The sequence below is a fragment of the Drosophila biarmipes genome, chromosome 2L (assembly GCF_025231255.1).
Source record: "Drosophila biarmipes strain raj3 chromosome 2L, RU_DBia_V1.1, whole genome shotgun sequence".
Lineage (NCBI taxonomy): Eukaryota > Metazoa > Arthropoda > Insecta > Diptera > Drosophilidae > Drosophila > Drosophila biarmipes.
The window spans coordinates 11,640,939-11,663,631 of record NC_066612.1 but is presented as its reverse complement, the minus strand read 5'-3'; the positions used below and the strand labels follow the sequence as shown (position 1 = coordinate 11,663,631).

The 22,693-nt window shown below is 42.4% G+C and overlaps 2 protein-coding genes across 2 annotated transcripts; both read left to right on the top strand.

Moving 5' to 3' along the window:
* The first annotated feature begins 528 nt into the window (after positions 1-528).
* Positions 529-1,261, top strand: LOC108032484 (keratin, type I cytoskeletal 9). The gene is made up of 2 exons (XM_017106305.3): positions 529-573; positions 638-1,261. Exons 1-2 carry the CDS (start codon positions 562-564, stop codon positions 1,148-1,150), a joined length of 525 nt encoding a protein of 174 aa, XP_016961794.1. The 5' UTR covers positions 529-561; the 3' UTR covers positions 1,151-1,261.
* A 5,502-nt stretch (positions 1,262-6,763) lies between these two features.
* LOC108032380 (uncharacterized) lies at positions 6,764-8,843 on the top strand. Its single transcript, XM_017106201.3, has 3 exons — positions 6,764-7,650; positions 7,702-7,870; positions 7,932-8,843. The coding sequence occupies exons 1-3, from the start codon at positions 7,277-7,279 to the stop codon at positions 8,661-8,663; spliced, it is 1,275 nt and encodes a 424-aa protein (XP_016961690.1). The 5' UTR covers positions 6,764-7,276; the 3' UTR covers positions 8,664-8,843.
* The last annotated feature ends 13,850 nt before the right edge of the window (positions 8,844-22,693 follow it).

Below are 22,693 nucleotides of genomic sequence, written 5' to 3'. Positions count from 1 at the left end.
ATTTCCCATCGATGGCTGGCCAAAGTTAACGAGCGCCACGCCCGACCAGTTTTCAGCTTCCTATTTCATTGTCTGCGCCAATCTCGGTCGCTGATTAAAAGTTGCCCGACCGCCTGGAGCTGCAGCAGCAACAGTTGCGTGTTGCATGTTGCAAGTTGCTGGTTGCTTGCTGAGGTGACTATCACTTTTGCAGCTGCAACGGCAATGGCCGTGGCCACGGTTGACGGAAACGGCGGCAGAACTCAAGTACGTGTTACAACCTTAACCCTAAAGCGAGCCGCGACGGAGTGGACCATGTCCGCTCACTCGAACCACTTGATACCCAGTTGAACCCAATTTGTTGATATAACATTTCCCTGGAAAAGCGCACAATGGAAATTATGCGAGCCGAGTGGTAAGGCAATACTTTCTATTTCAATGCTATGGTTACATCAACTGGCCGTCCTAGGCCCAATTGCAAATCTTTCACTTTTGGCCCAGCTATAAAAGCCAGCGGACAGATGGCAACCATTCGCATTGCTGCACAGAGATTCGGTCCAGGTAGCCACGGAAATTAACAAGATGTGGAGATTCGTAAGTTCCACCAGAGGATATATTTCTTCTCCGATTCAAAATTCATCTGAGGAATCCTCCCCAGCTACTGATCTGCAGTATTCAGCTGATCTGCGCCTCGGATCACAGTGGCGAAGGATATGGTGGGGGTTACGGTGGCTACGGGGGAAGTGGCGGAGGAGGCAGCGGATCAGGAGGGAGCGGCGGAGGAGGCGATGGCGGCCACTTTCATCACCACACACCGACTACGTATTCGGAGATTTCGAAACATGTGCCTGTCCACGTGATCGAGAAGATTCCGCTGCCCATTCCGCACCCGGTGGCCGTCCAGGTGCCGAACGTGATTCGGCTGCAGATCCCAGAGCCATACGCCGTCCACGTGCCCGTCCAGCAGGAGATCCAAGTTCCGGTGTACAAGATAGTGCCCGAAATAACCGAACGGAAAATCCCCTACACCGTGGAAAAGCCATACCCCGTGGAGGTGGAGAAACCATATCCCGTCGAGGTGATCAAGCAGATAAAGATTCCGGTGCCGAAGCCCTACCCAGTTCCCATCACCATCTACAAGCACGTCCTGCAGAAGGAGCACGGCTGGTGATGATGGTGGTCGTTGGTTCTTAGGTGTGTAAGTATCAGGATGCCAGCTCTAGGTCCCAGAGTATTATATTACGAACTTAAAGAGTAATGAAATATAGTATTTAAGCAACTATGGGACTTTTTTATTGGGATTTTAAATCAGAAAGTACACAATTCTGGAGTATTTTTGAGGAGTTTTTATCACGTTTTCCACGGATGGGAGGGTTGTTTGCTCAATTTAAAACTTAATTTAAAATTGATAAAATGTGGATAAAATGATTTGCATCGAAGAATTCTACAAGGGATAAATATGTATAAAATGAAACATAAAGCTTTTATCAAAACTTTGGATAAAGGTTTCCTTCTCAACTAAGTTATTTTCCCATGTTGTTGGTGAGAAGGTAAAAATAAAATAATGTCAGTTACGTGTAGACTCTACATTTTCATATGGCGACCCTAAAACTTTTCCTTCCAAAGCTAAATTGCGGAACACTTGAAAGCAAAGCTTTTTTTGAGCAGTCCTTCCTCACAAAGGCGGCAAAGTGCGTATACACATTGCCACCCAACACACTGACACCCAACTGACATACATACCTCGCAGGTTCGTTAAACTTTTCCGAATTGATTGACGCTGGGTGGAAAAGTGTAGGGCAGGTTTTTCTCAAACCGATGACGTGCGCACACTCCACACCCCACAGCCACATCCACGGCTACACCCACCCATCAACCAACGTCTTCCCATCCGGTCAGGTGTAGCTGGGGTTTATATCCTGTATGTCCTTGAAGGAGGCAGGGAACTTTTCCGCGATTGTCAATGATTTCCATTTGTTGCACGCTCCTAGTAAGTCATTCCCATTCCTGTAATGCTTTTCAGCCCGTCCAGCAGTCAGTGAGTCAGTCAGTCAGTCAGTCAGTCAGTCAGTCATTCAGTCAATCAGGCGCAGCTGCCGCAAATTATTTATGCACAACTTGTAGCTCCACACGCACACGCCTGGTGGGCAAAATGTATCCAAGGGATATGCAGTGCGCCGTCTATGTGTGTGCACAATGTGTTTGCCTACGTGTCGGGAACTTTAATTTCATTCACATCCACACGCATGCTGGAATAGTTTATCCATTTGTTCTTCAAATCTTATCGTTCCCGCCATTTTCCCTTTGCAACTTGTAAAGTTTTGCCTTAGCGGAAGCGGAGTAAATGAAAAGTAATAGAAATTGCTCGAATGCTTGCATACATTATTCTACGTTAAATCAGCAAAACTTTTTCGTAATTAAATTCTGCCACACCCGGGTTCGTTTTCATTATCCATGGGGCGGTCGGGTTTAGGTTCATGTGGGTTCTCGCTTTTAATTAATTATGAAAATACGTTCCAAATGATTCACCTGGTCGCATAACTTTGCTTTCAACCCACACCAAATGGTCCAAATGCAATTGTTGATTTATGCTCTTTGCATTCCCAGTCCATGCCAATGGCTTCATTCATCAATTCATTTGGAAAATTTGGTAATTGCACGGGCTGATGAAACGATAATTGACACATCCAGTGAGTTTGCAGTTGTGGTTTCGAATGGCCATTTGGCCAGGACCCCAAATGTGCATATCCCAGTTGACTAGCCTCGGGTTTTAGGTAATTACTTTCCGCCCATCCTTTGACGGTTTCAATCGCCACCCCAAAAGAATCGCATTTGGGGCAACTATTTCTGTCATTGGCGAAGGATTACAATTGCAGATGACATACATCTATGGAGCTATGGGTATTATATTATGGGTATCAATTATATATGAGAGACTAATTGCAATTATTTTTTAAATTAAAAGATAAAATAAAAGGATGATTTATATTTTAAATGAATAAAGGATAATATGATTCTATTTGTGTTTCGGTTTCGATCTTTTGATGCACATATAACACTCTTAGATGAAATTAAATTTAAAATGGATCGGATCTTTTTGTTTTATTGATAATGTGTTGTCTTTCCCAAATTATTTTGCTACGACCTTTGAAAGCCTATTACTGAACCTGGCTACGTTTGATCTCACAATGAGTGGCTGAAAGGCATTCCACCCACCCCGACGATTACCACTTCCTTAGGCCACATGTGGCAATTGAATCTGGGTGGCCTAAACCCCTGCGTAATATGCGAAAGCCAAGCCTCAGTTCTGGGCGCCCCTGTCTATCCAATCGATTGGCGCATAAAATGCAAATTAAATTGTCGGAACATTTGGTATTACAGCAGCCAAAGCTCTCAGCCAATGAGCTTAGCCAAAGTCTGGCAAACAAATTTACAATGCTAAGCTCATGTGAGGAGGGCTGGCGAAGTGAGGTGATGATGGTGTTTCGTGGAGGCATACACACAGCTGGGCCCGGCCTGCGAAAGGGGAAACTTTCGGAATGGATTCGTGGAATTAATTTAAGTTAATTGATTTTTCTGCCAGAAGCTTTGCACGTGCAAGACTTTTCCGCACTCAGACAGACTCAGATTCAGACTCAATCGAAGCGGAAAAGGAAACGCTGGCTCGGGTAAGGGGACGACGGCGGAAATTGACAACTGCCTCGAGTGTTGAGTTGTAAGGGAAATACATTTCCATGCCCCATTCACATTATCGCCCAGTTTTCCATTGAGACATCATATGTGTCGTCCCGCCTGGCAGGCGGACGTGGCCCCTGACGGACTTTTAGGAGCGGCCCCATTTTCCCATTTTCCGTTTTCCAGCTGCCACATCTGGGATAAAAATAGCCTGCGCTCGTTGGCTAAAAGCAGCGGCTAGGACATTACTAACGCCGAATTAATCAATTGCCCAACGATTCGAGTTGCCTTCATTTTGTTATTTTTAAGCATTTCAAAGGCTGCACTCGCAGAAACACACAGTCGGCTCGCTTTCCCTGGAACCGACCGCTCTTCCTGTCTAATGAGCTGTAAAGTGGTGTGAATGCATGAGGTCCTTTGAAGGAGCGGTCCTAGGTGGAAAAATGTGAAAAATCCCAGTGGCTGAATTATTGATCGGCTGCTAAGCCAGAGTATCTACGACACTATATTTGCCTAAGGACAACTTATTTTCCCTGTTTTCGGTACCCATTTAATTTCAGTTTAGCTAATATTTTTGAAGCAAATACCGAAATCCCGTGTAGCAGCTTCCCACGAAAATAAACACTATCTGTAATCCCATTTCTTTGGGCGTTAAAAATAGCCTTTATGCCGGCACTTTACCCGCAAAGTCAGGAATAACCATTAAAAATTGTATAAAAATATGAATCAATGGCGAATCACAAAGCCAAAGCCAATTTCTCTTTCCTTTCGCTGGATAAATCCCCGGCAGAAAGTAAAATTGAATGGTGAATGGTGCAGAGGGGCCACACTAAAGTCATAAAAGTCGCGTGGACCAAATTAGGTGGAATTCTCTGCTGTTTGTAAAGGAGAGCCGAGGGAAGGAATGCTCCTGCTCCTGCTCTTGCTCCCTCCTCCTGGTACTTTATGTGCACAACAATTTTAAATGACTTTGAGGAGGCGACCCGGGACACACTCGCATACAGACAGATACATACTAACACACAGGAGCAGCAGCCGAAAGTAACAGATAAGATTAGACGCCCAAGCCAGTGACAACAGGCGTCGTCAAGATGGCGCTCCACGCCCACATTGCGTATGCGCGCTCAGCTACACTTGGAGAAAGTATCTCTCCCTAAAAAACTTAAAGCTCAAGGGTCTGAAAAAAGATATAAATCTTCATTGGTTCGATTTAAGTCTTTCAAATAAAGGTATCTTTACTAAAAGAGCCGCTTCCATATAATTATATCGTTTTAAAAAATACGTATAATAAAATCTTGAATAATTATAAGTATTACACTGATGTTACTATTTGGAAGCTCATTTAAGAAGTATTTTTTATAATTAGCTATGTTTTTCGAGGATATTATCACCTTGCTATATTTTATACAAGCTGACTTAGATTTATTTTAAAAAGTTGGGGCAATCTAATCGTTTAGTAAACATTTTGCTAATTATTTTATCATATTATATCAATTAATTGCCTTTAGGAATTTCAGGGAAGCAAGGATATTTAAGGTGTCAGGAGTAAGGAGTTCAGACGGGTTTGAGGGTAGGAACTAGTTGGAAAAATTAAAAACCTATTAAAGTATCTTACCTTATAAGGCTTAGGATAGATTCTGTAAAGGCTTTTAAAGATCAAATTTATGTTTGAAATTTGAACCCAACTCCCAGGAAAACACGTTTGATAAATTCCACTGGCTTCTGCATTTATTTCTCCCAGTGTCGGCCGTAAGCGAGTCAAGGTTAAGCTCCAAAATCGCTCGAAACGAAACGAACCCCAGCCATCAAAGGCAGCAATGTTTTTTCCTCATTTTCTTCTTGGCACCATTTCCTTTTGCCTGTTTTTCCGTTGCTCCTTCGAATTTTCTTTTTTCTCTTTGTAGCCGTTTTTGTTTTGTTTCGGATGCTGCGCGTGGCAGGGAAAACAGCTGGCTGGCTCGTAATGATTACGAGACTTTTATGGCAGAACGAGCGCTGCACACAAAGCCCAAAAAGGGTCCCAAAGATGGCGAAAGAAGCAACCTTCTGTACCTGGAATTCGCCCCACCGCCCACTCGGCCTACCGCCCCGCACTCCATCATTCGCACATCGTTGGCCAAAGTTCGGAAGCGTTTATTGGAAGGTCCCTTCCCACTGCCATTGCCATTCCTATCCCCATTCCCCCTTCCCATTCAGATAAAATAAAGTTAAGCGATTATGAGCACCGCCTAGAAGTAGGCAACTTTTTTATCATCCCCCCGTGAAAAAATAAGGATGGTATGTTTTAAAATAAATATATGCCGTAAAAAGCAATGCCCAATATGTCAAATAAAACGTTTAGATTCGGCTAAAAATACTGATTTCGTTCAAATCCCATAGTCTGCGGTTCAGGTGTAAACAATTTAATGGGGTGAAGGTTTTGTGGACGGTATACTTCGGTCGCCCTCATTGTTTCGTGCAAGATTTATGGCTGCAACTCGTGCTTATGGTGTCGCAAAAGGTTTGTTTTCGTATACCATTCTATTTCGCATTTTGTCTCCCGTAAATCTGGCGCCACCTTGCTGTCCTGTCTATTACCGAAATTGTGCCTTATATATGTATATACTTTTCTCCATTCATTTGCGCGTGGCGACGCCCTGGGTTGCGTGCAAAAATAGCCCAAAATAAAAATATGAATGAGAAAATATTTGTGCAGAGGCGCATAAATCACAAGGTGGCAAACACGAGCACATCACTGCAAACGGCCGTCCACGTAGTGACGAAGCGCACCGGCAGAGTGGTGCTATTTTACGAATTAAAACGTGAGTAAAATGATATAAACTCAGAACTTGACTGTTAACCGTAGGCAGTACCCTGTCTAAAACATGAAATATTAAAAAAGTACGTCCGTATTTGGTTTCAATTTCCCTTTTTGTAAATTTACTAATGTAGTAGGACTTTCTAAGAAGGCCCACTGTATGACATATGATGTAATATACTTAACGACACCCACTGTACGCTAGAATGAGCGTTTAGTTAACTGTACCGTAGTATAAGAGATCGAAGATATATATTCATATATCTACCTCGCTCACACAGAGGAACGAGTACCAGGAAGAGGGAGAATAGTAAAGGTTTTCGATGGCTTACGTTCTAGGTAAGCGGTTGCGAAATTTAATAAAATGCAAGATATAACCTTAAACTGCCGCCCGCGTTTATTGTTTTACCCTCTACACCAAGTTGGACATTCCCTGTGTAATACCTATTTTCTGTCCACCAATGTTAACCACTTTATTGGTTAAGGTTTAACCAGCTTAGTTTTGTGATGTCTATGATATTGAATTTGCTGAAATATTTTGAAAACTACCACGAGCAAAAAATAAATGCTAAGTTCTGCACCGGCAAAAAAACACTTTTATTCGAAATGCGGGCGTTAAAGGAAAGATAGATAATAAATCGAAGATAATAAAGAGACAGAAACTATCTAACAGAGCTATAAAAACAGACTCTCAGTGCGAATACGCGTGACTCTTGTGTTATTTTACAGTGTATGGCATTTTAGTGTCCTAAGTGTAACTTAAGAGAATACAGAACTCAATGGTGAAGGTTGTTTTCCTTATTACGCATACTCCTCACAAAAATAATGGTGGTCATTAAAAACAAACATAAGATCCCGGTGCCCGAGTATCTGAACGAACAGTTCTTCACGGACACCCTCGAGGAGGGTCTGAGGCAGTCAAAAGTGACTCTGAAGGAGATCAACGTGGACTGGGGCAGCAATCCGGGGGACAACTACTGCTCGTCGATATATCGGGCGGAGCTGACATTCGCAAAGTGGATGGATGGCGTGGAATGCGAAGAAACGGATCACATTTCGCTGATCATAAAGGCCATTCCGACCACTCCAGCTACCCAAATGTTGCAAAATGCAGGAGTGTTTATCAAGGAAAAGCAGACTTACACCGATATCTTGCCCCGTTTGGAGATCCTGAATCGCGGCGATAAATTTGCACCAAGGTTGGTTTCCAGCCAAATTGCACATCTTTACCTTATCATATTTTACCACAGATACTATTACTCCGTGAAGAAACCGGCTCAGACAATCGTCTTTGGCGACCTCAAGGCGCTGGGATACAAGGTGGCCTCACGGGAGTCGGGCCTCGACTGGAACCACGCCTCACTGATCCTTCAGCAGTTGGGCAAGTTCCATGCCACATCCATGGTGCTGGCCAAGATGGTAGCGTGACAACACCAGAAAACCTCCGAAACCGGTCTGACAGCATTTTTCAATCCCACAGGATCCGGACATTGTGAAGAACTACACCCGTGGCATGCTCAGCGAGAACCTTATAATGAAGGACGACGGCATGGAGAAAATTTTCGGTGGCTTCCTCAAGGGCCTCATCAAGTGTTCAGCTGGCTGGCCCGGTTTCGAGAATATAAGCAATCACCTACAGCGTTTTATGGACAACTTCCGGTCCGTATGTGTGGCAGCAGCCAAGCCGAAGAAGGGGGATCGCTACGTGGTGCTCAACCATGGTGACTTGTGGACCAATAACTTTATGTTCGCCTATGGGAACGCCTCGCAGCCTAAGGTTCCCACAAGTGCCCGTTTTCTGGACTTTCAGGTGTCCTTCTTTGGCAGTCCGGCATGCGATCTGAATTTTTTTCTGAACACAAGTCTCAAGCTGGAGTTGCTGCAGGAGCGCCACGAGGATCTGATTAGATTGTACTATGTGGCGTTTAGGGAAGCTCTGGAGTACGCACATTTCGAGGACATTCCCAGCTATGAGGACTTGAAGTACGAACTGCGAAGCCGCGAGACCTACGGACTCTTTGGCATGTTCGGTTTCCTGCCCATAATCACCATGCCCCTGGAGTTGGCCAAAGACAACAGCCTAGAGAAAATGCAGGACGAGGCTTTCAAGCAGCGCAAGATGGATGCTATTTTTTCGCAAAAGTTTTTAAACGACTACCAGAAATGGGCCTTGAAACGAGCGGATTCCCTTGGCGTCTTTGACGATTATTGAAAAGATACATTCTTATGAAGCTGGGAGTAGTAAATAACTTTTGAGCTTATCAATTTTAAACCTGTCTTTGGAAGTACTGTTTTTTTTATTTTACAAAAATCTCATAAAAGTAAGGAAAATCTTTTAACTTAACATCAACAAAAAAGAAAAAAATACGGCAAGCCGAATATAATCTTAGTAGATAGGATACATTTATAATTTAATTTCTTTAAAGTTTTAATACCACCTAAAAGCCACCTGTAATTGAAACAAAAAGTCTAGTGTCTGCAGGTTCGATCGTCACGTCGTTGTGCCTAGTTAGGACGTGTTATTCTTATTTTATACACCCCATAATGTTTGTATGCGGAGCGCACAGTATATTGTACTTGATGGCCTTGCATTTGCCAAACTATTTAAATATTATTCCAAATGAAGGGCAAAGCCGAAGCCCGACTTTATATCCGTTTCTCCATTTGCAAGCCACCCACCCAGCCAGCCGCATCTCAAGGTCCTTTGGTTCGAAGTGCGTTGTTATCATTCGGATATTTGCATAGGGCTTACCAACATTATCGTGCCATACATATATATTCCGTGCCTTTGGTGTGATGAGAAAGCATTACAATCCAACCTTGAGAATGCCAGACACGTATTCCCATTTCCCCGACCACAAGAGATGTATAGGCAACTCATAATGACAGACGTCTCTGTTGGAGCTTTAAAATCGGTAATTTAAGGTTTGGGTTTGATATGGTTGTGTGGTTTTGGGGCTCCTCAAAGTTGCCTTCAATTTAACGTTTGAACGGGTTTTCATTAGTTGGGATTAGCTGATCAATGTTCCGTATCCTGGATTACACTGCCATAACTCGAGCGTATCCAATAGTAAGACAACTAACATTTGTTGGTTTATCCAAAATGTAATATTTTATTTTAAGGTATCTAAGCCCAAAAATAGTTGTATGGCTTAGACTCCTAGCTAATTTTAATAATTTTTCCATTCGCCTTAATATAAGTACCACAAAAAGTTTACCCCGAAAAAGCCAATTTCAAAGTTACTATTATGTCGTCAGTCCCTTTGAGACCTGGAACCTAGAGCGTGGCTAATCAATGTTGAGGATGCGATGAGGAGGGAATCCTTCGAAGCGGGTCTTTCCTTCTCTTTAAAAAGGCTCGCGAGCTGCGTCCTTGGGCAGAGTTGCCAGCTACTTTTCGGAGGCACTTTACCTTCACATCGGGCCACGCCTCCGCTTTTCGCTTTCGCCGCTTTCTCTGCTTTCTCCGCTGCGGTGCCAACTATCAGTGGTGAGTGAAAATCGCTGATGCGTGGCTCGGAAAATGGGTGAGGGGGTGCGGGAAGTGGCAGTGGGAGGGAGCCCCAAGCGAGCGAGGGAAAATACATTTTTGCACTGAAATAGCAGCTAAAAGGTTGTGTTCGTGACCTTTGCCAGGCGTTTTATGGTTGTCTCCAGCGTTCAGTGCCTGCGATTGCTTTGCCTTGCTGATTTGGCAGCCTCGCACTTCCACACACAAAGGCAGCACGCGGGGCACGGACTCCTGCTAGTTAGAGCTCTCTGCGAAACGTGCCGCAGCTTAGACACTCGCTTGCCACGCACATTTCCTTTGTCAGCCCCCTCCCGAGGAGCGAGTACAGTGGAGACTCCCTACTCTACTACCATCAAAATTGGTATAAATATTTTAAATAACTACTATTACTATAGTAAAACTAAATGTTTCCATTAATAAAGTAAAATCCTAACACTTTAGGAATATCAAATACTTTATAGAACTTACCATTGCTAAAATGCGTTGATATATTTTTATGAAGATCAACAAAAACATATAAATCACTAGTTGTTCTTCATCAACGAAACTCATGAGAAAAAGTTATTTTCTGATTTTTCTGATTTAATTTCAACTAAAAATAAGTTAAAATTCCAAGAAGTTGAATGATTTTTATGTTATAATAATACTATAAACTCCACTGTACATGCATGTGGAATTTTCTTTTCCATTTGCTCGCTGACTCTTCTTTGCTGTCTTGAGCAGCCACCGCTGCACCTCCTACATTGTGTATACGCAATGCTGGGGCAAATATAAAGTGACAAATTCGTCCAGGATGTCAGAGGCAGCCTTTGACCTTTCTTTTAAATCAGACACACAAAAATTTGCGACTTAAAACAAACGGCTAAACTGGATATTGGAAAGGTAACATTTTGCAAGGACAAACGGAAGGAAGTAGCTGCTGACAGTGGAAGTTCGAGGTAGAAAAGCAAGGATTCCTCTAAATAAATATTAAAAATCTTTTTAAATTGCCATCTTTACTATGCAGTTGAATTTGAAGCAAAATCGATGGCTTTTTCATAACTAATATTTTAGATTTGGCTTTTTCGATTTTTCAGGTATGGAATTTTGTATTTCTCCTCTTTGCAGCTTTTCGGTGTCCTGCAATCAGCTCAATAATTCATAGCCCTGTTCAAAGTTCCCTTCTGTTGGGTGACAAACTTTTTGCGACCCGAAATTGGTTTTGTTTAAATTTATTGCCAGAGTTCAGGGTCCCTTCCACACACACAAAAACACACAGCCAACGCCAGTCATCGAAACCTGAAATTGCATTTCCTAATTGATGTCGAGCTCCGAGTGCCGAAAGGGCGACGCATGTTTACCGGCTCAACGTTGGCTGATGGCTGATTGATTCGGGCTCAATTGGGTCCGGACACAGGAATGCCTGGGGCCATGTGGCACTCCGCCCCTTGTAAGCCCCTAATCCCCGTCCCCGTCCCAGCGCCAGCGCCAGCTCCTGCCCGTCGGAGGCCTCGCATTGTTCCATTTGCTGCTGCTGGTGTCACCTCGGACTTAGCCACACATGATTGCCCCAGAAGTGAGGCGCCTCTTGGGCCATTAATGGCTTTGCCCCACCTCCAGCCACTCCTCCGGTGGCTCCCGATGCTCCTCCTCATTGTCCTTCTGCTCTTTTTACGGCCTCCACGCGACGGGTTCCTGGTTATGACTGGCTCCGGACCTGGTAATTGATATTAAGAAGAAAACGAGCCTAATGGGATGCCACAAACAAACAAATGTAGCAAGTGGATTTATTTTTAGCCAGCCAAAACTTTGGATGTGGCAATAAGTTTTTACGATCTCGTGAAATTACAAAATATGAAGAGGCCTTCGCTCGCCAATGAGACGTAGGTCTGGCAGAAGAAATAAATGTGCGAAATGGAGAGTGGTGTGGTAAGGTCCCAAATACAATATATACTATATACTACTATATAAGAAGGTGAAATACTCCAATCCCGATTATCAGGCCATCGCATAAATATCCCTAGCCTCATGGATTGCACGAAATCGCAGCGTAAATCAATCGCAGGAATCTAGGGAATGGTGAGTCCGCTGGAAAAACCCCGATAGAATCAGAGTAACCGTCATAACTCACAGAAATCAATTTGAGCAAAACAAAACTGGCCCCAAATAAATCACAGAGTCGCAGCAGAAAAATGCTTACATAAAGGAAAAACCTTAAAGCTTGCCAAAAGAAATGGCGAGGCAGAGTGAAAGGAAACGGAAAAAGTTGCGAGTAAATGGAATTATATCCTTGGCAATGGCTGCACTCGAGCAGAAATGATCAACTGCTGCAGGCAGGCCGACGAAGGCTCAAGGTAAGTCAAATGAGGATGGGGATGCCGCCTAGGCATGGGGATGGGGTGCTGAGAGCAACTGACGTTGCAGGCGCACTGTCCAAAAAAATGACCCAATTAACCATCGATGGGATTGAAAAAGAATATAACTAAAAATAATTTAGATATTATAAACCCTATTATATGCATCCTATACACAATTAGAAATGCTTTCTATAAATTTATAAAATTGATAATATTAATATTATTAGATATGAAAAATATCTTTAAATTTCATGACATTTTGAATACGAATTTGCTACAAACAAATTTTAAACTTTATAAATTAACTTTTCTATAACATTAATATTAACATAAATGGATTATTCAATATATGTAGAAAATTATTTTAAGAATTCTGTATGTGCTTTTTCATAATATTTAAAGCTAGAACCGTTTTAGATGTATTCGAGTTAGCTGTATGACTTGTAAAGTTGTTTCCCATAAAACTATAAGTGATGAACAACTTTTTCGTAGTGCATCAAAAATGGATATGGCAGTGAACCATGCGAACGCATGCCAGTCAGGATTGCAGCCTCTAGACTTGAAAAGTTGGCAGGAGTCGAGGGAGAATGGCTTCAGCTGCTCCATGACGATGCACCACTGGCAGCTGCGGCCTGTGCTGCCTTTAAGCCTTTTTAGTGACTGCTGGTCCGAGCCGATAAAACGCCTGACTGCCTCCTCTCGTCACTTGCCAGGCCGATGGAAAGCACTTGAAGGGTTAAAGTTGGGGCTATTTATGCGGGGGCTCGGTCCCAGTCCCGATGGCCGCACGCTAATGAAGCAGACCCAGGGCAGCAGTGGCAGTCCAGCCGCAGGCCAACCCCTAATCCTTGACACGTGTTGGCCAACAAAGACGGAGTGCGGGGAGTACGAGGGGCATGCCCGCAAACAGACTGCGAGGCATTCGAAATGCGTTCCCACAATTATGGAAATGTTATAAATAACCAACGGATAAAAACCAGCCCATGAAAGAATGCCCTTAAAAAGTGGATAATGCAACGAGAGTTCATTGAGTGATTTAAGGAGCAATCAGAACTCCAAGGGCGTTGTCTAGAAAATGGGCAATTAAAGTAAATTGGTAAACTATTGAATACAGATATAAAACATATTCTTTTAAAAATTAGGGACTGCAAAATATTATACACAACAGCAAATAACCTATATTTAAGTAATATATAATAAATAATATATATATACATTTTGGTTATGTCTAGATTTTTTTGATGATTTATTAGTATAATTTTATTGCCCTAAAGATTTCAATGTTAGTTTTAATAACAATCCTTTAGGGTCCCTGAATGCCCTTTTAAAAGTGTATAAACAAGGACATGCTAATGGGAACAAAGTCGTCCCGTCATCATGACGATTTGGGCAACCTCCTCGAAGCCCCGAAAAGCAGAGGACGGAAAAATTGGTCAGCAGACGCGACGCAAAAAGGAAAACAGACAGGAAAATTCTGAACCTAAAAATGATTTGGCCCCCAAAACAAATAAAACAATAAAATATGGAAAATCGCCAGAGAAAAAGGACACGAATGCCGAATGAAAAACGGCTACATCTTTGAAGACAAGGCAATCAAATATTGCTCAGGATTTCTGGGAGATATGCAAATGTATGTGCACATTTCCTGCGCCTTATTAATTAATTGGATTTCGAATTAAATTTCAAGGATAAAATACATATTTCTTTAGTACACATCTTTGTGGCACGACCAACTTTTGGATAATCCAATCTGCAGCGGAACACGCTCGAGTCAATTTGCCGAATCATTTGAACTCGGGAATTGGCCAGTCAAGTTGACCATCTCCATCTCCATCTCCATCCCTGACCCTGTCCACGTCCCTGTGCTGCCAACTGGCCATATATTTTGGCCATGATAGCTTTTCAATACGTTTGGCGAATATTCCAAGGCTGGGAACGGGGCGAGAGAATAGTTTGAATGTTTGGCATTTGCCAAATTCGTACCCCTTGTTGTCCGTTGTCTGTGGAGGGGAGTTCAAGGACACTTATGGCCCCATCACCCTGTGCAATCCTTCGCATTGTTTGTGCTTTTTTTTTGGCCATGGTCGTAAATGACGTTTTATCAAAAAACGCTCAAATGCGTCGCAGCCCGAAAGTAGGCAACGGTTGAACGATGGAGGGGGAATTTGTTCAGTGCCAAAAATAAAAACGCAAATGAATGACGTACATTACACGAAACGCCCGATATAAATGGCCAAAATGAGGCTGCAGCCCCAAAGCCAAGGGGGCGTGGCATAAACAAGCCAGCTCGTTTGCTGCGGAAATGCAGCTGCCAGTGGAATAAAGATGGCCAACGAAATGGGAGGAAGACCAGTGAAATGCGCAGCTAATTGCGTACTCAAAGGATGGGAATAAATGGGGGGTTGGTGTTCCATTAGTACATTGGAAAGCGAGGGAAAAACCCACAAAAATTGAAAAAAAATAAGATTCAGCTAAAGCTCCCATTTTCTGTTAATAATACTAATTAACTACAGTACAAAAAGTGTTTACAGTTTGTTAAGTAAATGAAGGTAAAAACATAAATCAAGCTTGAGTGCATTAAAATTAAAGAACATTTTCGTATATTAAAGTAGGACATAGTGCCAACAGCAAAACCATTTATTATAGTTCAAGATCAAAGCCAAGTGCATTAAACCTGCACCAAATGATATAATTCTGGGGAATGTGTGACTTCTGTCTTCAAAATTACAGCTGCTATCAAAAACCCTTACTAACAATTTCTTTTAATACTTTTGGTTTTTTAAGAAACCATCTTAACTGCAGAACCTTTTTAATAATTTTAGATCCAATAAATAATATAATATACATAAAATACAGTTTAATTTATTTATATTCCCTTCCATTATTGTTGACTTAAAATAATAATGACGAAGAACGCCATTGCATCTGAAAATTGATTAAAGTTATTACTAGTCCATTACCCGATTTTAATGTTGTTATTTAAGTTTAACTTCATTAAAGGCTCTGAAAAGCCGAACTTAATCCGTTTTTTACCCTTCATCAACAGAATTTCCATTTGCTCCGCTGTCGTCGGTTGCCTGTTGCAGATAAAAAGCGGAAAGAGCGACTTTCGGTGCTCAAATTAAATTAATAAACTCATCCGAAAAGGGAAAATTGTCTGCGGCAAAGTTGGGCCATTAAGCGCTGCAACAAGCCATCAGCCAGCCACTGGAGCACGAACATTTTGGGGCCAACAAAGGGGAGCAGGTTTTTACTTTCGGGAGATTGGGGAGGCTGACCACCCCCTTTCAACCTCCTTTGCTGACCCCTAGCCTGCAGCTGCAGCAGAAACTGCAGAAATAGCAGCAGCAGCAGCAGCCGCAGCATCAACAACACGGCCAACTGCCAGCTATGTTGACGACGTCAACAGAAAGTTTCAGCATGGCTGAATTTTTGCAGCTTCGGCTTTGTGTGTAGCTGAGCCCGCTTGTTGCATGTTGCAATGTGTCAGCAGCACGCCCCTCCAGCCTTAAAGCTTAAACCTGAAAACCCCTGCATGCGTTTGACAAGCGCCGCCATTGACGTCATCGGAGTTAACCCTTGGCCAGGCCAGTATTAAGGGGTGTGCGTGTGGGCGGTGGGCCCTTGGTGGGGGCGTGCCCGGCGGAGGCAACTCAGCCAATGCTGCAAACACGCTTTTGTAGCTTAACTCGCCGCTTCCGAGTGCAGTAATCGAAGCGTGTCAGGAACACGGGGGGAATACTTCCCCATACAACAGTTTTTCTCTCTGTATATTCACTATGAATGCCTCCTACAATGTCCACGGAATACTCAGATTTATGTTGAAAAAAAGCTATTGTTTGAAACGAGGTGTGGATGAAACAATCCTACGACTGAGTTAAATATCCAGAATAAACTTATCACACAAAGAATTCAGCTTAGGCACATGTTAAAGCGAGTAAAAACTTTTCATTAAGCGAAATTACATATGATCTGCATTGTAAACATTGTTCAGTTAAACAAAAAATTTAATTGCCCTCTCAAAACTATATTTTCTTTTAAATCTCTATTTACTTATATACACAGCACCGAATATTCAAAATTATTTTTGGTTTTAATTTACTGTTAATTATAAACATTCTTATTCACTGACTAAAGTATACGTAAACTATTTTATTTTATCAAAAGTTTTATTCAATCTCTTAAACTTCTTGCCCAGTTTGTAATCTAATAAGCTAACAGATTATCATTTAATAACACTGCGGCGATAACTTAAACAAAATTCTGCACCTCAATAAATGTTCTTTCATACCGATGGAAAATCTCTTAAACAAAATATTCGGTTAAAACCGGAACCACTCGGCTACAAAGGCCTCAGTTCCGTCTGTTCAGTTTCAGCTGCTGCAGCTTTCCACGTTCCATCACCGCCTGCCACCGAAAGATAGAAGCTACAAAGTGCACACTCGGATGCAGCGGTCGATTATGTCATCGTGTCAGAGGCAGAGATACAGATACAGGCAGCAACAGCTGTGAGCGGCAGATACACTTGCATCTCTCGGCCTGGTTAGGCAATTATCTGGGAAATTAGTCGCCGCCAACGCATTGTGCAGCGGTAAGCGGAATTGTCACCCATTTGCATTTGCGTCTAATGTGGAAGGACCAGCGCCGGAGGCGGGTGCACTTAGTGCCATGGCTCCCGGTCCCAAAAGCGAACCGGATTCGGCCACAAAAATTAATTTCCCCCTGCGGAGGAGGCGGGCGTTGGGGCGGAGGTGGGACAAGAAGTCATTTGCGTCAACCATCCATCCTGGCAGCTGACAGCAAATTCAATTTGTAAATTTTCATCTCATTGTTGCTCTTTGCCGGCCAAAAAAAAAGAGAAGTGCGATGGTGTGTTGGCCAAAATGGTTGCAGCTGTTGGCCACATCACAGCATCAAAGGCAGAGCCATGTAGAAGATATAGCTTGCAAAGTGCACGAGCCTGGCCAACAACTCGGTTTCAATTAGAATAAATTCAATTCAAATTAGTTCCTTAATTGAACTCATCATGCCAGAGAGTAGAATTGATTATTAAATTATGATATAGTTCGAGGGGACAAGCGTTGATTCCGGATTAGCTTTGTTCATCTCGAATACGGCTATGGATGGCAGACAGTATATATTATTTGCGTTTTTTGTTCGCACTTTTCGTTTAACGAATTGACCTTGTAACAAATATTCGCAAATTGCAACAACAACAATCACAACAACTACGGCTGCATTAAACAACAACAAAGCCAAAAGTTGCACAAAAAAACACACGGCATGGCAATGTGTAGATACAATTGTATCTACACTCTGCAGCTGTATGTGTATCTTTGCGAATGTCTAGCAGGCGTTTGTGCACTGCAAGAAAATGTGATTTGATATGATGATCAACTTTAATATTTTAAATATAAATTTTGACAAGTAATTTAAGTTTAATGTTAGTCCTAAAATATGAAATCTTTATTCAGATAAAGGTACTTTACCTTACATATAAATAAAATAATTGAAATATTTGAAGTTTTCTATTTCATTGACCATATATGAAAACATATCTAGCTTGCTTAATGTTTTCTGTGTATCTTCTGTGCTCGACAGGCGCTAGTTTTAATGCTTACATAAAGTGGCGTGCTCAAAAAACGAGTGTATACTACCTACTTACCCAGCAGAACCTGAACGGAGTCAAGACCGAAGCCAACTCCGAGGCAGTCCCGGGGGGAGGACGATGGTGAGGATGATGGCATGGCGTGCCCAAGTCGGGGACTCGGATTCGCAATATTGCCCCCAGTTCAGACGGCAGACACGGGCACATCTCATATATCTTGGCACGAGTCGCGTTTGATTGCCTGATTGAAATCCATGACAGTTTGAGGACCGCCTGCTCCAGCGGCAGATTCTCATCGCGGGGGCAATTTCGCCAACAATGTGGTTCAAGGTGCCCCGAATGGGAGCACAAATCAGAGGCAAACAAAACCAAAATCTAATAATAATTGCCACTGGATCGATGGGGCAAATTAAAGTTGTATTATGGCAAAAATTTCCATTTTCATTCGCTTGGTAACCGGACAAATGCAGAGCAAGACAAAAAGAAAACCAATGAGAGCTCTTCCATGCAAACTGAATTGAACTCTCGGCAGTCATTCACCCACCCGGCGCATGGGTAATTTGTCTCAATTAATTGAAAAGACGCAATGTTTTGCATTGTGGCCATCAAAGATACGTGCAACAGTTGTGGGGCAAAGAGAAGAAAATGGAAAATAACTTGAAAGTGGAAATGCAGGAAGCCCTGCTCAGAACTGTGCAACTCGACACGACATCACAGCCAGAGGTCGCTGCTTTTCATACCGTATTTCCCCCCTGCCGACCTTTTTGCTTTCGCTTTGTCGCCCCCCACAACCTCACTTAAAGTGCAGCACCGATGGGAACACAATCCCAGCTCAGATGCATCTTTACGACTTGTTCGGGCAGCCAGAAATTCGTTATTAAGTGGCCGACACTTGAGTGCCATTTCAAGCAGGGCACAGTAGGCACTCGCCGGCACGGACCGAGCCAATCACAGCGGTCTGGCCGAAATCCATTGACCAGCAGGGCAGATAAGCCGCCTTGATTGGACTGCAGCTAATCAAGGGGTTGACGATTAGAGCTATCACCGAAAGACAGAAACTAAAAAAGGGAAGTGACAGCTGCACAATAAGTCGAAAAAGTCAGCTTATCGCGAACTTAAATTGGTATTTCAAAATAACTTTGTGGACACAACTGACAGTTGCGCTCTGCCGCTGCCCTCACCTTTGGCTATTACCCGCCCATTGTCCGCTGTCATTTGGCCAAAGTAATTTCCATTAGCAATTCACACTTCCAATTTTGACTGGCCACTTTTGGGCACTCAACTCTTTATGGAGACAGGGGGGTCTTGGGGGCTCGGGGTGGTTTCCCATTCATAAAGTATTTCCCCCGCAATTTAAATTCCATTTCTGTACGGAGCAGTGCAAATTAATTTGCCGCACAATTTGATCTGCGATTAAATTGTATTATTTCTATTTTTATGTGGCGCAATAGCACATGGAGCACAAAAGCCAACGAAACTAGCTGCTGTCCCGTAATTACGAGCAATTTGTATTCACTTAGCATATGTGCACAATGGACACGCAGATTAGATTGTTTATGGAGTGGGAGGGAATCAGAGCTGGAATCGTTCTGTGGGTGGGTGGCGAACATCTCAATGCAAACACTCTTGTCATCCGCAGCGATGTTTGACAACATGCCCACTGTGCGTGCCAGCGCACAACAGCAACAACATCAACAAAACCTACTCAAATCTGAACAATAAAAAAAATTTTGTGATATATATCTATAGATATGGGTACGCATACAGGCGCAAACGTCTCCCAAGCCAACGTGCGCGTCATATTAATTTATGAGCACCAAAAAATATGCCAAATGCCCAGACAAAAAAATTGAGTAAGTGCAAAAAGAATTAACAAAAAACATTGAAAGGGATGTGGGAAAAAAGTCGTCATCATGAATTCGTACACAAAGCAAGTGTAAATGTATCTGGTGGATGCGAGAACGCGTTTCTGTAAGTCTGAGCTCGAAGCGTTGTCGCCATTTTTGGCCAGTTGCAAGTTACGCAGTTCGAGTGTTGAAATACTCGTACTCGAATGTTTCGCCTGCGTTTTTGTGTCACTGCCCACAGAATTCAGCATTTGAAATATCGAAATTTCAACCACTCTCGATTCGGCTTGTCAGCGAGGAGTTTGCACTCCAGTGGGCGTTTGCTTGGAATGTGCCAGCAGCAGCAGCAGCTACTTTGAGAAAATGCATCCCATAGTTTGGCTTTCAGTTCTGCTACCCAAAGTTATCCAAACAATCGTTTTCTAAATAATGTCCGGGGATTAATGAAACTAGAGCAAGCTATCTAGACGCTCTCAGATAGATAAACACACACAGACGGGCCACGTAAAACACAAATAAGAACAGAGCTCTCGAGGCAATATTTACCAAAATACAGCAATGGAAAATATAGGAGAATATCATTCACTGGGAGTCACTCCATAAATGCTAGACAGCCCATCACTTAACACTTATTTCTTAAAATAAAGATGTACAAGTTTATAAGTGACCCTGAAAATGAACTTAGTGAATTCCTATAACAATCTTAATGACTGAAAAAGATGGTTTTTGACATTGTTTCGATTATAGTTTAATACATTAAATAATCTTTATACATATTTTATCTTTTTCAATATTATTTTTTATTTTTAATAACAGAAACCTTATGAACGTTAGTGATTTCCCAAATGGAGACGGCCCAATATTGCTTTTTTTTTTGAATTTTTTAAGCAGTTCTCAGTGGCCGTAGACGGCGCTACTTTTAATCTAATCTTAAGCAAATAAATGGCATCATACACAGCCCAACACACACGGGCTTGTATGTAGATATTTACTTATTTATTTGGCCTAAGATATGATTGTTTGTTGTGGGCGTCGGTGGGCAGCTCGGCTGATTGGATTTCCAAGTGCGGGCGTTGAAAGTATTAAACTCATTTCACGGCTGCTGGCGACTGATTGACTTTTAATTGAGAATAATCACAAATTGATGGTATCTGCATATATCGATAAACACATATGGATTTAATTACGGCCAAGCAACCTTTGACATTTCGCATTCGTCGGAATCGATTTCGATGTTTGTTTTTGTGCTGTGCAAATAACAAGAAGCGACAATAAATTCAGTAGTTGGCCCTGACTGAACGTTTCTCTCCATTGGATTGGTTTTGAGCCGGTTAAGCCGTGACTGCACTGCTACTGCGACTGCGACTGTGGCCCTTCAGTCACTTTACCACATTTCAATTTCCGTTTTTTGTTTTACGGCTGAAGGCATCAATTTTCGTTTTATTGATTTCGATTTTTATTGTCAACAACAAGAGCAGCGGCAGCGGCAAACGAAAGTGGTATTGGAAATGCAAATGGCAGCCGAATTACAAGGGCGGCTACAAACAAAAAGTACCCACACACACCCACTCGAATGAAAACTTTTTATTTCTTTTGAAACAAAGCGAAATTTACAAATAAATCCAATTAACGCCTTGGGGTTTTTGGGTTTCGACCCGAACTAAGGTGCGTGTGGTTCTGGTCTGTGCTGAAATCAATCTTTTGGATGTTTTCCTACGAATCCTTCAACTCATTATATGTTTCTATCTTTCGGTTTCATTTGCATTTTCGTTGCGCATTTTCACCCCAGCTGGAAACGGAAATGGGTGTCTCCCGACCTTCCTCTTTTTTTCCCACATTCATCGGGGGGTCGACCTTCCCACCCACTGAAATGCTTTCAACCTCCCTAAATAGGCACCCAGTCGCCTCGGATATTCCGCCCAGGGGGAGAGATACTTTGGAGCAGATCAGCGCAGCTGCCAAGCGCCTCTGGTGTTGTTGCTGTTCGCCGAGCGATAGATATGCAAATTTCGGATGTGCTTATTATCCGGCTATGGCCATTAGATAGCTCTCGAGCTGAAGCCGAAGCTAAAGCTGATAAATTGCAGTCAAACGGAGGATGCTGCTGCCGAGGAAACACCGAATTTTCGGCTCCTTGTGCGGACCATTTTTTTGCACCTCGATCAATAAAGTCCGTCCATCCAGCTCCTCCTTAATAATTGCGGCAATTTATTGTTCTATTTTATGGCCGAGCTTATAATTTTTCGCTTCCCTGTTTGGCCACATTAAGCATACGCCATGTTGTGGCCATAAAATGCGGCAGCAATAAATAATTGCAATATTTGTGTTTATGCTCGCCATATGCTGAGGGAAAAAACCCAAAAACCGCAAAATATTTTCCGAAACCCAAACAGAAAATAGAGACCATTTTAATTTTTTGTAAATTAAATAAATATTTTATGTAAAAATATAATAATATAAACAAATTTAACACGGATGTATTACTTTTTTAGCTTTAAATAGAATCTATTAAATACTAAATACACTGTTATTATAAGAGGAATCTCCAAATATTTACATAACTTATTTCTTGTAGATAGAAACTATTAAATACTAAATACAGTGTTATAATAAGGGTAATCTCCAAGTATTGATATAACTTATTTGTAGGTATCAAGGACTAACAGAAATAATATTTAAAAATTATTAGTTTATTTTTCTCATTTAAAACCTTAAGCAAGAAAAAGAGTCTTCCCATGAAACTAAGATTTTTATACGTGCTTTTCTCTTCTATTCCCCTCAAACCTTTCATTCGCTGCAAAGTATCATGTTTCGAGGACTGGAGGCCACAGAACCGCTTACAAAGGGGCTAACAACTGTTGGCTGGTCAAGGATTTAGAGGAGTGTCCCTTCGCGTTCGCCGATAGCTGAGTGACAGGCCGCCAGTTGAGGGGTTCACCA